Source organism: Amblyraja radiata, chromosome 4, assembly GCF_010909765.2.
Source record: "Amblyraja radiata isolate CabotCenter1 chromosome 4, sAmbRad1.1.pri, whole genome shotgun sequence".
In the NCBI taxonomy this organism is placed as follows: Eukaryota; Metazoa; Chordata; class Chondrichthyes; order Rajiformes; family Rajidae; genus Amblyraja; species Amblyraja radiata.
The window spans coordinates 110668160-110680379 of NC_045959.1; the positions used below are offsets into that span (position 1 = coordinate 110668160).

General features: G+C 42.1%; 1 protein-coding gene across 8 annotated transcripts in view; it reads left to right on the forward strand.

The window, feature by feature from the left end:
- golga4 (golgin A4) overlaps positions 1 to 12220 on the forward strand; it is a 147423-nt gene that overhangs the window by 39824 nt on the left and 95379 nt on the right. For all 8 annotated transcript variants that reach the window (XM_033020254.1, XM_033020255.1, XM_033020256.1 and 5 more), the window contains 4 exons: positions 1152 to 1472; positions 5385 to 5432; positions 6356 to 6412; positions 9792 to 9890. In XM_033020254.1, coding sequence (XP_032876145.1) covers positions 1152 to 1472; positions 5385 to 5432; positions 6356 to 6412; positions 9792 to 9890 — 525 coding nt within the window. The remainder of the gene's footprint in view (positions 1 to 1151; positions 1473 to 5384; positions 5433 to 6355; positions 6413 to 9791; positions 9891 to 12220) is intronic.

A 12220-nucleotide genomic window follows, 5' to 3' on the forward strand; every position in this document is an offset into this window, starting at 1 on the left:
TCTGGTGCACAGGAGGGGGAGGGGGGGGTTAGAAAGTGGAATATTGTTTGAAATTCTTGTATCCAATTTTCATACCTTTGACTTGTAAACTACCCTAGAGGATTATGTGACGTTGTTCCTCCAGTGGTATTTAATCATTTAACGGTGGCGCAACAGTAGAGTTGCTGCCTTACAGCGCCAGAGATCTGGGTTCGATCCTGACCACGAGTGCTTGTCTGTACGGAGTTTTACGTTCCCCCTGTGACCTGCGTCCGGGATCTCCGGTTTCCTCCCACATTCCAACAACATACAAGTTTGTATGTTAATCGGCTTGGTATAATTGTATATTGTCCCTTGTGTGTAGGATAGTGAAAATGTGCGGGGATCGCTGGTCGGTGCGGACTCGATGTGCCGATGTTTCCACGCTGTATTTCTAAACTAAACTAAATGATGTTCTAGAAACAATATTTTTTTATATCACATCGTAAAAGTCTAATGAAGTAATCTGCTATGCCTTCATCACTCTTCCCAACTGTGCTGCCACTTTCAGGGGTTTATGCATTTTTACTCCAAGGTCTCTCTATTCATGGCCACTTCCTGAGGACCTACCATTTACTGTGTATGCCTCCCCTGTTTCCAGAATGCATCACTTCTCTTTTATCAGGTTTAAATTCCATACTGTTCCTCCACCTAATCTATTGTATATCATGCTTTAGCCATTGACAACACTCAAATTATCTGCAAACTTATGAATTGTGTGTAAATATCAGAGGTCCCAACACTGACCTTGTGATACACCACGGGTCACAGCTTCCGATTACTAAGACAATCTTGGAGCCCACTTTGCCATTTAACTTGTTCGGATCAAAGCATTAACTCTTTTCATGTCTTCAGTGCTGCCTGATCTGGTGTGCACTTGCTGAATTTCCTTTGTCTTTTATTTTGGATTTCAAAGATCTGCACTGTTTCTGCTTTTTTTAAAAACTTTATTTCATACAGATTTTATTATCTCCATATTATGACCCTTGAATTATGAAGTATCATTAAGAACTAAATTTAAACAAGCTTAAATTAACTGACAGACACTTCACATTTCAAAATAACCAAATTAAAAAAAAACTTAATCTAAATGGTTGAAAAGTAATTTTATGAAAATGTTGCTTCCTTTGTAGAAGACCGACTTGCAATCTTTTGTCCAAAAACGTCAATTTCGTGCTCCATCTTTGGAGAATTTATTCCGAGCTTCTTCCAAAGAATCAGTTTTCTCATCACCTTCAAAAGAGTCACTGCTACGAACTGCTTCAAGGGACTCACTTAATCGAATTGATGCGGATGCTCATATTTCTGGTGCCATCTTTGATCCATCGTCAGATATTGAAAGTGAGACAGAAGATTCTGCAGGCACTTTTGAGAGCCTTAGTCGGGACCCATCTTCCAACCAGTTTCGTAGGATGGAGCGGAGCTTGGGAAACTATAGATTCAAATATTCAGAGGTAACTGATTTTGAAATGTTGCACTGATGGATGTTTGTTGTTTTAGTTTAGTTTATAAACTACTGAGAATGCACATATTGTCCTGTGAGCAGAGCCATTTCCTTGAATTCTAAATAATTTACTTATCAAGGAAAAAGATTTCTGTATACAATGCGCCTTTCACATTTATTTACCTCAATGTTTTGAATTCTATGAAGCATGTTCAAGATTGTAACTACTACATATAGCAATTTTGTGCAAGTAAGCTTCCCCTGGACTAATTAAAACTATGCTGATCTCATCTTCACTTGTTGGAGATCACATGTACTGATGTAAATGCTCCCTCCCCCTCCAGAAACATGCGTTTCACTTAACAGGCAATGTCCGACTCCTAAATTTTTATTATTATTTATAAATGTGGTTTTAGAAGTATCCACACTGTAAATTCAGTAATTGAAAATTTTGTAAAATGCATATTGTTTTACAACATCGATTAGAAATCTTAATGCAAAGAATTCTTAGCTACAAAATTGAATCTAAGAACTGATTTTGATTATAACCTGATGCCTCAACTGTGATTAATATTTGGTTAATCAGATTTCAAGACAATATGGTGTCAGCAAAGTATTCAACAGCGGTTTCTCTTTTACGGTTAACATTTTTTTTCAAACTTTTTTTGGTCAGCTCATGCTGAATATATGTCGGCACAAAGAACTGCAGATGCTGATTTACAAAAAAGGCACACAGTGCTGGAGCAACTCAGTGAGTCAGGCAGCATCTCTGGAGGACTAACTCAGTGAGTCAGGCAGCATCTCTGGAGGACATGGATAGGCGGCTTTTTGGGTCGGGATCCCCCTTAAGACTGCCAAAATTTGTTTGTGTACATTGCTGTAAGATTGTACAGCTTGGAAACAGACCCACCATGTCCATGCTGATCACAAAGTATTAATCCAATAACAGTAATCTCATTTTCAGCATATGGCCTCCATTCCTTGGTAATTCAAGTACTCATCTCGATACTACTTAAATGTGAGAATCTCCACTTCCACTAGACAGTTAGGCAGTACGCTCCAAATACTAGCCACTCTCTGAGTAAATTAAAAATCTTGATCCGGTCTCCTCAACTCCTACTACCACTTTGTCCTTGCGTTTTAGACATTTTTTTGGTTTATTTTCGAGATGCGGCTTGGAAACGGGTCCTTCGTCCCCTCGAGTCCATGCCGAACATTGATCACCTGTTCACTCTAATTCTGTTATTCCATTTTCGCACACTAGGGACAATTTTATAGAGGCCAATTAACCTACAAACCTGCACGTCTTTGGGATGTGGGAGGGATCCGGAACACCCAGGGAAACCCCATGCCTTCATTGGGAGAGTGTGCAGGGCCTCCTCCACTGTCAGAGTGAGGCCAAACGCAAATTGGAGGACAAGCACTTCCTATTTCGCTTGGGCAGCTTACAATCCAGCGGTATGAATATTGATTTCTCTAAGTTCACGTAACCCTTGCATTCCCTCTCTCTCTCTGACCCTCCCCCATACTGGTCTTCCTACTAGTTTCAGAATCAGAATGCTTTATTGTCATTGCATGTGTCACATACAACGAGATTACTGTGTCTCTCCATTTAAAAGAACTTCAAACATTCACATACTCATACTTTTTACACTCCCTCCCTCCCCAAACCCACCCATGGATTCACATTTACATAAATTAACACTGTCTCCCACCCCCCCTCCTTCCCCATAACCCGCTCCCGAGACAGAGTTCAGTTCCAAGATTGCTGATGGGTAAAAGTTGTTCTTGAGTCTGGCAGTGCGTGACTTTAGCGACCTGTACCTTTTTCCTGAGGGCAGCAGTGTGAAAAGGTGGTGACAAGGATGTGTAATGTCTTTCACGATATTACAGGTCCTGCTGCGGCATCTGGAGTGGTAAATGTCCTCCAGAGGGGGCAGGGGGAGTCCAATGATACCCTGGGCAGTTTTTGTCACCCTCTGGAGAGCTGTTCTGTCAGCTGCTGAACAGTTCCCAAACCAGGCAGTTATGCAGTAAGTCAGTATGCTTTCTACCGAACAGCGGTAGAAAGACTCCAGCAGTTTAGCAGACAGATGGGCCTTCCTCAGTGTTCTGAGGAAGTAAAGTCTCTGTTGCGCCTTTTTTACAACTATAGCAGAGTTCACAGACCATTTAAGATCCTCACTGATGTTGATCTCCAGAAATTTAAAACTAGGCACCCTCTCCACCTCCTCGCCCCCTATCTCCAGTGGCCTGAGCTCCGCTCTATGTCGCCTGAAATCAGTGATGATCTCCTTTGTCTTTTTAGTGTTCAGAGAGAGATTGTTGTGAGCACACCACTCAGAAAGTCTGTGCACCTCCTCTCTATAGGCGACCTCGTTCCCATTTGAGATGAGCCCCACCACGGTTGTATCGTCCGCAAATTTTATGATCCTATTTGCGGGGTGATGGGGCAAGCAGTCATGTGTGTATAGGGCGTAGAGGTGCGGACTGAGCACACAGCCCTGCGGTGCTCCTGTGCTGAGGGTCAGGGATGTCGAGGTGTAGGGTCCAAGTCTCACCGTCTGTGGGCGTTCACTGAGAAAGTCCAATATCCACCGACACAGTTGACTGCTGAGGCCAAGGTCTAGCATTTTTGTGATCAGCTTGCTGGGTATGATTGTATTAAAAGCTGAGCTGTAATCAACAAAAAGCATCCTGACATATGACCCCTTCTCCTCTAGGTGTTGTAGTGCAGCATGGAGGACAGTGTTTATGGCATCCTCTGTAGATCTATTAGCCCTATATGCATACTGGTGTGGGTCGAGTGAGGGGGGGAGAGATAATTTAAGGTGACCTAGGACCAGCCTTTCAAAGCACTTGGAGACTACAGATGTAAGAGCAACGGGTCTGTAGTCATTGAGGGATGTTTTTCTGCTTGGGCACCGGGATGATAGTGGTGGTTTTCAGGCACGCTGGCACGGAGGAGTGTGCTAGGGAAAGGTTAAAAATGTCTGTGAATACCCCAGCGAGCTGGCGAGCACAGTCCCGGAGCACCCTGCCTGGGATCTCATCCGGGCCAGCAGCCTTACTAGCATTAACAGTTCTCAGGGCCCGCTTTACCTCCTCTAACTGGAGGGTATGTGGCTGGTCAGCAGGGTCCAGTTGGAGAGAGGTTCTTTCATTCGGACCTCTCTCGAAACGGGCAAAAAAGTGGTTGAGCTCCTCTGCCAGCGATGTATTTGCAGCTGTCGGTGGGTCCCTGCTGCCCCTGAGGTTTGTTAGGTGATGTATTCCCTGCCACATGTTCACTGTCCTTATCTCTTCGTTATCATCTCCTCCACAGCCAACAATGGACCATTGTGGGCTCAAGGGTCACCAGTGCCAGCTCTGATTTGTTCTGTACCTTTTCATACCTTTAGTTTCCCTCTCCCCTGACTCCGTTTGAAGAAGGGTCTTGACCCGAAATGTGACCTATTCCTTTTCTCCAGAGATGCTGCCTGACCTACTGAGTTACACTAGCATTTTGTGGTTATCTTTATAGGTTACTTGTTCTACAATTTCACCATCCCTTTGTTAAATTTTCCCCTCGTGAATATGGATGCGAGGTATTCATTTCAGATGAAGATGGACACTGCTGGAATGACAGCGGGACAAGCAGCATCTCTGGAGAGAAGGAATGGATGATTTTTTGGGTCGAGACCCTTCTTCAGATCTGTGTACACTACATAATACACTCTGATAAACTCAGCCATAGTATATTTCCTCATTTCACGCAGAATATACCTCATCCTCCATCTAATTTCAGAATCTTGAAAATGTTGCAATGTGTTTTTGAGAATTCATTATTTGTTACTCCATGCTCCTACTTGGAAGTAAATATATTTAGAATAGAAATTTGAAGATGAATATTTCATAATTAGCTGTGTTCATTTTTTTTCAGCTGGTTACTGCCTATCGAACTTTGCAGAGAGACAAAGAAAAAATGCAGGCAAGTGAATGTACAAGCTGCATTCTCATGTAATTGTGAAGCTAGAGAAGAGTAAATATTCTGAGTGAAATTTTCTTGTATCATTTTTTACTTAACTATGTTTTTATCTACTGACTTAATTATGCACTATGTCTGCTGTATATTTGTGAGAGTGTTTGTAAATATGCTCTTTGGCAAAGCTGTTATGTGTAGGCTGGTTGTCTGATTGACCTGGCTGCACACACGACCCTCTGCAATATCTTGCTGTCTTGAGCAGAGTAGCTGCTATGCTAAGCTTTGATGCATCCTGACAGTTGGCTTTCTGTGGATTGTAGATATTGGTAAGCATAATAGAAACATAGAAACATAGAAAATAGGTGCAGGAGTAGGCCATTCGGCCCTTCGAGCCCGCACCGCCATTCAATATGATCATAGCTGATCATCCAACTCAGTATCCTGTACCTGCCCTTCTCTCCATACCCCACAAGGGCCACATCTAACTCCCTCTTAAATATAGCCAATGAACTGGCCTCATCTACCTTCTGTGGCAGAGAGTTCCAGAGACTCTCCACTCTCTGTGTGATAAATGTTTTTCTCATCTCGGTCCTAAAGGATTTCCCCTTTATCCTTAAACTGTGACCCCTTGTCCTGGAGACATGGGAGACTTCTGAGGAAGTAGAAGCGTTTTGTGTGCTTTCCTGGCCGTATTGTTGATGGTTCAACCAGATCAGTTAGTTGTTGGTGATATTTATACAGATTGTGAGAGTTTGATTGTAGTTGAAATATTCACCACCATAATTGAATTTATTATATTTTTGAACTGTTATTTAGCAATCTTATCATTGTAAAAATGAATTAAAAAAATAACTAGAACATGTACAGCTTAATTTCAGTGTGGAGTGAAGTTAATTCATGAATTGTTAATTGATTCTACCCACTTTCAGGTAGTTTTGAGTCAGGGTCAAGATAAAGCTCTGCGCAGAATTGGAGAATTACGTGAGGTGAGTCGCTGCATACTTTATATTAATGCCCATCTGTTGTCTGTGATGCTTTTAAACCACCCATGTATGGAAGCCAAACTGCCCCAAAAGTTTACTGCACAATAAGATTATGTCTGACCCAACTTTGGTCTCACCAATTTTCTGCTCCCTTCCCTCACCCCTTGATTCCTTCATCTGTTCCATTGTCTGCCAGTAATTTGATGATTCTGTTATTGATTCAGCTGCCTGGGCCAAAGAATAGAAAAGACCATTGGATAAAATAAATTCCTTCTTAAGCATCGTTTTAGATGATTAGGTCTAAAGAAGGGTCTCGACCTGAAACCTCACCTCATTCCTTCTCTCCATAGATGCTGCCTGTCCCGCTGAGTTACTCCAGCTTTTTGTGTCTATCATCGTTTTAGATAGCTCACATGAGGAGAAGGAACATCTCCGTATCCACCTTTCAATGCAATTAAATAATTCCTTAACTGCAGCGACCAAAATTGTACTCTGTACTTTCATGCAAGCTTCTTTTATTTCATACATTAGGACCTCAAATCCCTTCATACAACAATTTGTCGTCTAACTTACATTTAAATTATTTTGTTATTTTATTTTTCCAAAAATGATAACCTTGCATTTTCTTTTGTTATACTCCTTCACCCAATCTATCCACAATCCTTAGCTCATCATCGGGCTCTGCATCATCTTCATTGTTTGCTCATTCACTTTTCTTGGTATAATCGATAAAGTTGGCAGCAGTTCACTCAATCCCTTTATTCAGGTCATTACTATGGTTATAAATAATTTATTTTAAGTTAGAGATGCAGTGTGGAAAGAGGCCCTTTGGCCTACAGAGTCCATGCTGACTATCAATCACCCAAACACTCATTCTATGTTATCCCACTTTTGCATTCTGCACACTTGGGACAATTTGCAGAGGCCAAGTAACCAACAAACCCACATGTGTTTGTGAGGTGGAAGAAAACAAGAGCACCTGGAGAAAACTCTCGACCCAAAACATCACCCGTTCCTTCTCTCCACAGATGCTGCCTATCCTGCTGAGTTGCTCCAGCATTTTGTGTCCTTTACTGTTTAGTGTATGTTGGTTGTTTTCCTATAGTCCTGTACACACTAACCCCCTTATTCAGTTATAGCGGACAATCGGTAATAATAACGGACACCATCTCTCCATCTCTTAAACCCCCCCCCCCTCCTTGTGGCCTGTTAGGGTGAGGGTTTACTGTAGTTCCAAAAGTCTAAGATCTTTGCAAAAGAGGAGTATTGTTAGAACCTTAAAATAAGAGAATGAGTTGGCCATCTGGCCCTTTGAGCCTGTTTGCCCATTTAGTAGGGACAGGATGAATCAGCACTTGGCAAATGTAGGTGGTTTGGAGTGAGCCAGAGATGATTTAGAAGGCATTTCAGGTAGGCACTGTTTTAACACTAGACACCATTAACAAAAATCTTTGGATTGTTGCTCAAATCAGAGTGACACCGGGACTAGACAAATTAGATTATTACATCAGATTACCCTGAATCTCCTTTTAATCCTTTGAGGATCAGAAATTAAATGATGATCCTAATTGAGGTGTTTACAATTTAAACTGTGATCAAGTAAATTAATTTTTATTTTGAAATTAAATATAACCCATTTGGGATTTTACCATGAAATCTTTTCCAGGTTAAATTAAGTGAAATCTGTATCTCTTTCCCAAAGAAGATTTTTGAGCTAATGTCATTTGAAAATTTCAGAATGGGACTTGAAAGATTTGTCATTGTGAGATATTTAGGGTTATATAAAACTAAGGCAAAATAGCAAATTAAATTAAATTAAATTAAATTTCTTTATTTATATAGCACATTTTTAGTCAACTTGCATTGACCCCAAAGTGCTTCACATAATTACATTCACACACACAGGCAAAGGTGGGTGAAGTGTCTTGCCCAAGGACACACACAGGCAAAGGTGGGTGAAGTGTCTTGCCCAAGGACACAACAACAGTATGCACTCCAAGCGGGATTCGAACCGGCTACCTTCCGGTTGCCAGCCGAACACTTAGCCCATTGTGCCATCTGTCGTCCACTATGGTAGAAATAGTAGATGGTAGAATGGTAGAAATAAGGCAGATTTGGAACATCAGGCTATGACAATAAGACGAGAAGATCTTGAAAGGTGCATCCAGATACTTTCCAATAAGGAGCAGTAAATGCATAGAATATATATCAGAGCTGAATGTAGTGGAGACAAAAGTTCTGGAATAATAGAAAACAATTTAATGTTAAGGGCCTGTCCCACTTGGGCGACCTAATCCCCGAGTTCTGGCGAGTTTGCCCTCGACTCATACTCGCAGCATGGTCGACACAAGGTCGTATGAGGTCTTCGTAACTCTCCTTCATGCTCGAGAGTGGTCTCCGCGTACTCGCGGCCTCAGCTAGGCCTCAGCGTTCTTTTCAATATGTTAAAAAAATGCCCGCGAGTTAAAAAAGGTTGCCATAGAGAAAATCGATACTTTTTTTACTAGTAGGCTTAGTAAGTCGGCATGTTAGTCGTAGGTAATCGAGGACAATCGAAGGTAGTCGAAGATAGTCTTCATCATAGTCGAAGGGAGGTCGAAGGAGATCGAAGGAGGTCGTCTTCACTCTCCACTATTCGGTGTCCAATTTTCCCGAAGTTAGTCGTAGCTAGTCAAAGCTGGTCTTCAACATAGTCGAAGGAGGTCGAAGGAGGTCTTCAACATGTCATTTTTTCAAACTCTTCTAAACTCGCCAATTAGGTCGCCCAAGTGGGACAGCCCCTTTATAATTGCAAAAATGCTAGTTGAATATTTCCAGATGGACTCTCAAACCTCCTTTACATTTTTAGTTACATCATAGAAGGAAATCTTCAGTTTTTTCCACTATTGTGATGGGTATTTGTCTTGCAGTCCACATTTACTGCATTCACACTCATGCTGAGAGTTGACATAACTGTTCTGATATATTTTCTTTTGTTGAAACTTGGTTGGGGGAGGGTTTGATGGGAAACTAATACCACTCTCCAGGAAACAGCACAGGAACTGGCCCATTGGCCCACGGTGTCTGTTCGGAACATCATGCAAAATTAAATTAATCTCATCCGCATGCATGTGATCCATATCCATCCACCCCCTGCATACTCGTGCCTTTCTAAAAGCCTCTTAAATGCCACCATCATATCTGCTTCTACTGCTACCCTTTACGGTGCGTTCCAGACACCCACCCACACTGCAAAAAAAACTTGCTCCACACATCTCCTTTCAACATTTCCCTCCCTCACCTTAATTCTATACCCTCTAGTATTTTACATTTCTGCTGTGGATAAACAATGGACTGCCTACTCTATCAATGTCTCCCATAATTTGTCTTGTTAAATCATCAGGAGCTACAAATGATTCAACAAGCGAAGAAGCACATTCAAGATGAATTTGAAGCGTCCCTGGAAGAGAAAGATCAATTTATTGGTGTTCTGCAGACACAGGTTAAAACTTAATTTGTGCATATATTCACAGTGTATTGAGCATGTGATCTTTGGTGGCTTGATTTGGATGTTCTGTTTGTATCTGAAAATAAAGAGTGGAATGTGGGGAGAGGGGGAGGGGACAAATAGGTGTGAGTCCAGGTGAATCACGGGCGTAATGGGTCCACAACTCCCCCTCTGCTTTCTTTTCCCTGCTCTCTCCCCACTTTTTTGTCAACACACTTGAAAGCGCGGCAGATCAGAAAGGTGTGATTAAAAATCCCCTTGTGCTCCAGAAGTTGTGCCCTGCCTGTAAATTATTGACTGATGCTCTATGAAGTTAAATTTACCATGAAGTGGAACCTCAAAATGGAGTAGAGAGAGATTAAAGATGCTTGTGAATACCTCTGCCAGCTGATTAGCACAGTTACTGAGGATGCGGCTAGGGACTTAATCCGAACTATTTATTTAAGAAGGAACTGCAGATGCTGGACAATCGACGGTAGACAAAAATGCTGGAGAAACTCAGCGGGTGCAGCAGCATCTATGGAGCGAAGGAAATAGGCAACGTATTTCCTTCGCTCCATAGATGATGCTGCACCCGCTGAGTTTCTCCAGCATTTTTGTCTAACTTCATCCGAACTAGTTGCTTTCCATGGATTCACACACTGGAATGCTGAGCTTACCTGGCAGTAGGCTTTGGATAAGCTGCCGACAAGAGTTTAATAAATAAAAATAGAGAATGTGGTTGGGTGGTGTTACCCTGGGTTGAATTGAAGATTGAGTAAGATGTAATAGAAAAAAGTCAGAATAACCTATTTTTATATATCTTTCCGTGGTAGGAAATTCCTGGAGGGGATTCTAAAGGATTTGGAAAGACCAGTTGATTCGGATAAGCAGGATGGTTTTGTGCATGAGCAATCGTGTCTCACGAATTTGAGTTTTTTGAAAAAGCTATCAAGAAGTTTGAGGGCAGGACTGTAAATGGAGTCTATGGACTTCAGCAAGGCTTTTAATAATGTATTGCATGATAGGCCTCTCTGGAAGGATAGATTGCACAAAAATCTAGGTAAAGCTTGCTAATTGATATGGACTGTTCACAAAATATGTCCGTGCTTTAGCCGAGAGGATGAAAATTATCAAATATGTTTGCTGATGAGTGCAAAGCTAGTTGGCATTGAGAATTCATAACTAGCTAACTTCATAATACAAGGCATAGCAGAAAGAATCTAATATGGAAATTAAAAGCAAGGTCGTTTTCAATTAGTACCATTTTGTAAAATATTCTATAGGATTGAGGAGTCTTTGTAAATTAATAATTGAAAGTAATAGGGGGATATAGCAAGAAGTTAAGAAGGCTGATGCCACGTTAGTTTTTAACATAAGGACACCTGAGTACAAGTACAAAGGTGCCTCAGATGAGTTGTGCAGGGTCCTGGTGAGATTGCCTTTGAACAGGCCTCGACTACCCAAATGAGGAGGCAATGAAGGTTCACTAGATCGATTGGTGAGTGGTGGTTCTGTCAGATAAACAGAAATGAAGCATACAGGGCTTGTCTTCCCGAGTTTTGAAGAATGAGAGGTGATTTCGCTGAAGAGTATAGAATTCTTATTGGGTTTGATGCTGGATACAGTGATGATACTTCCGTTGAGTGGAGTACATGCCGATCTTGCAAGAGTCTCAAAATAAGCACAGCGGAGAAATGTGAAATCAGGCAGAACAATAGTGATCGGAGACTCGTTAATTAGGGGCATGGACAGGGCATTGCGTGGCAGCAAAGAAGACTCCAGGATAGTGTGTTGCCTCTGGTGCCAGGGTTCAGGATGTCACCGAGCGACTGCAGAATATTCTCAAGGGGATGGGTGCAAAATTAAATCCCACAGTTCCTTGCTCCTTGACATGCCTTTTCTGTCCACTGAACTTTCATCGAAATCAATAGCGACTTCCAGCCTTTCATCTGCCATGGTCCTGCCATGGATGCCACCCCCTGCCAGTCTAATTTAAACCCATCCTAGTAGCACTCACACTCCTGCCTGCCAGGAAATTAGTTCCCCTCCAGTTCAGGTGCATCCTGTCCCTCTTTCACAGGTCATCCTTGCCACAGAAGAGATACCAATGGTCCAAAAAGCTGAATATCTGCTCACTGCGACAACTCCCCAGCCACGCGTGCACCTGCCCTATCTTCCTGTTCCCACGTTCACTAGCTTGTGGCACAGGGAGTAATCCGGAGATCACCACCCTGGACGTCCTGCTTTTGCCTAACTTCCTATAATCATTTTGATTATTTGTGTCATTTACTTGTGTCATTTGTACGAACACGGACAATGACCACCGACTGCTTCCCCTCCCG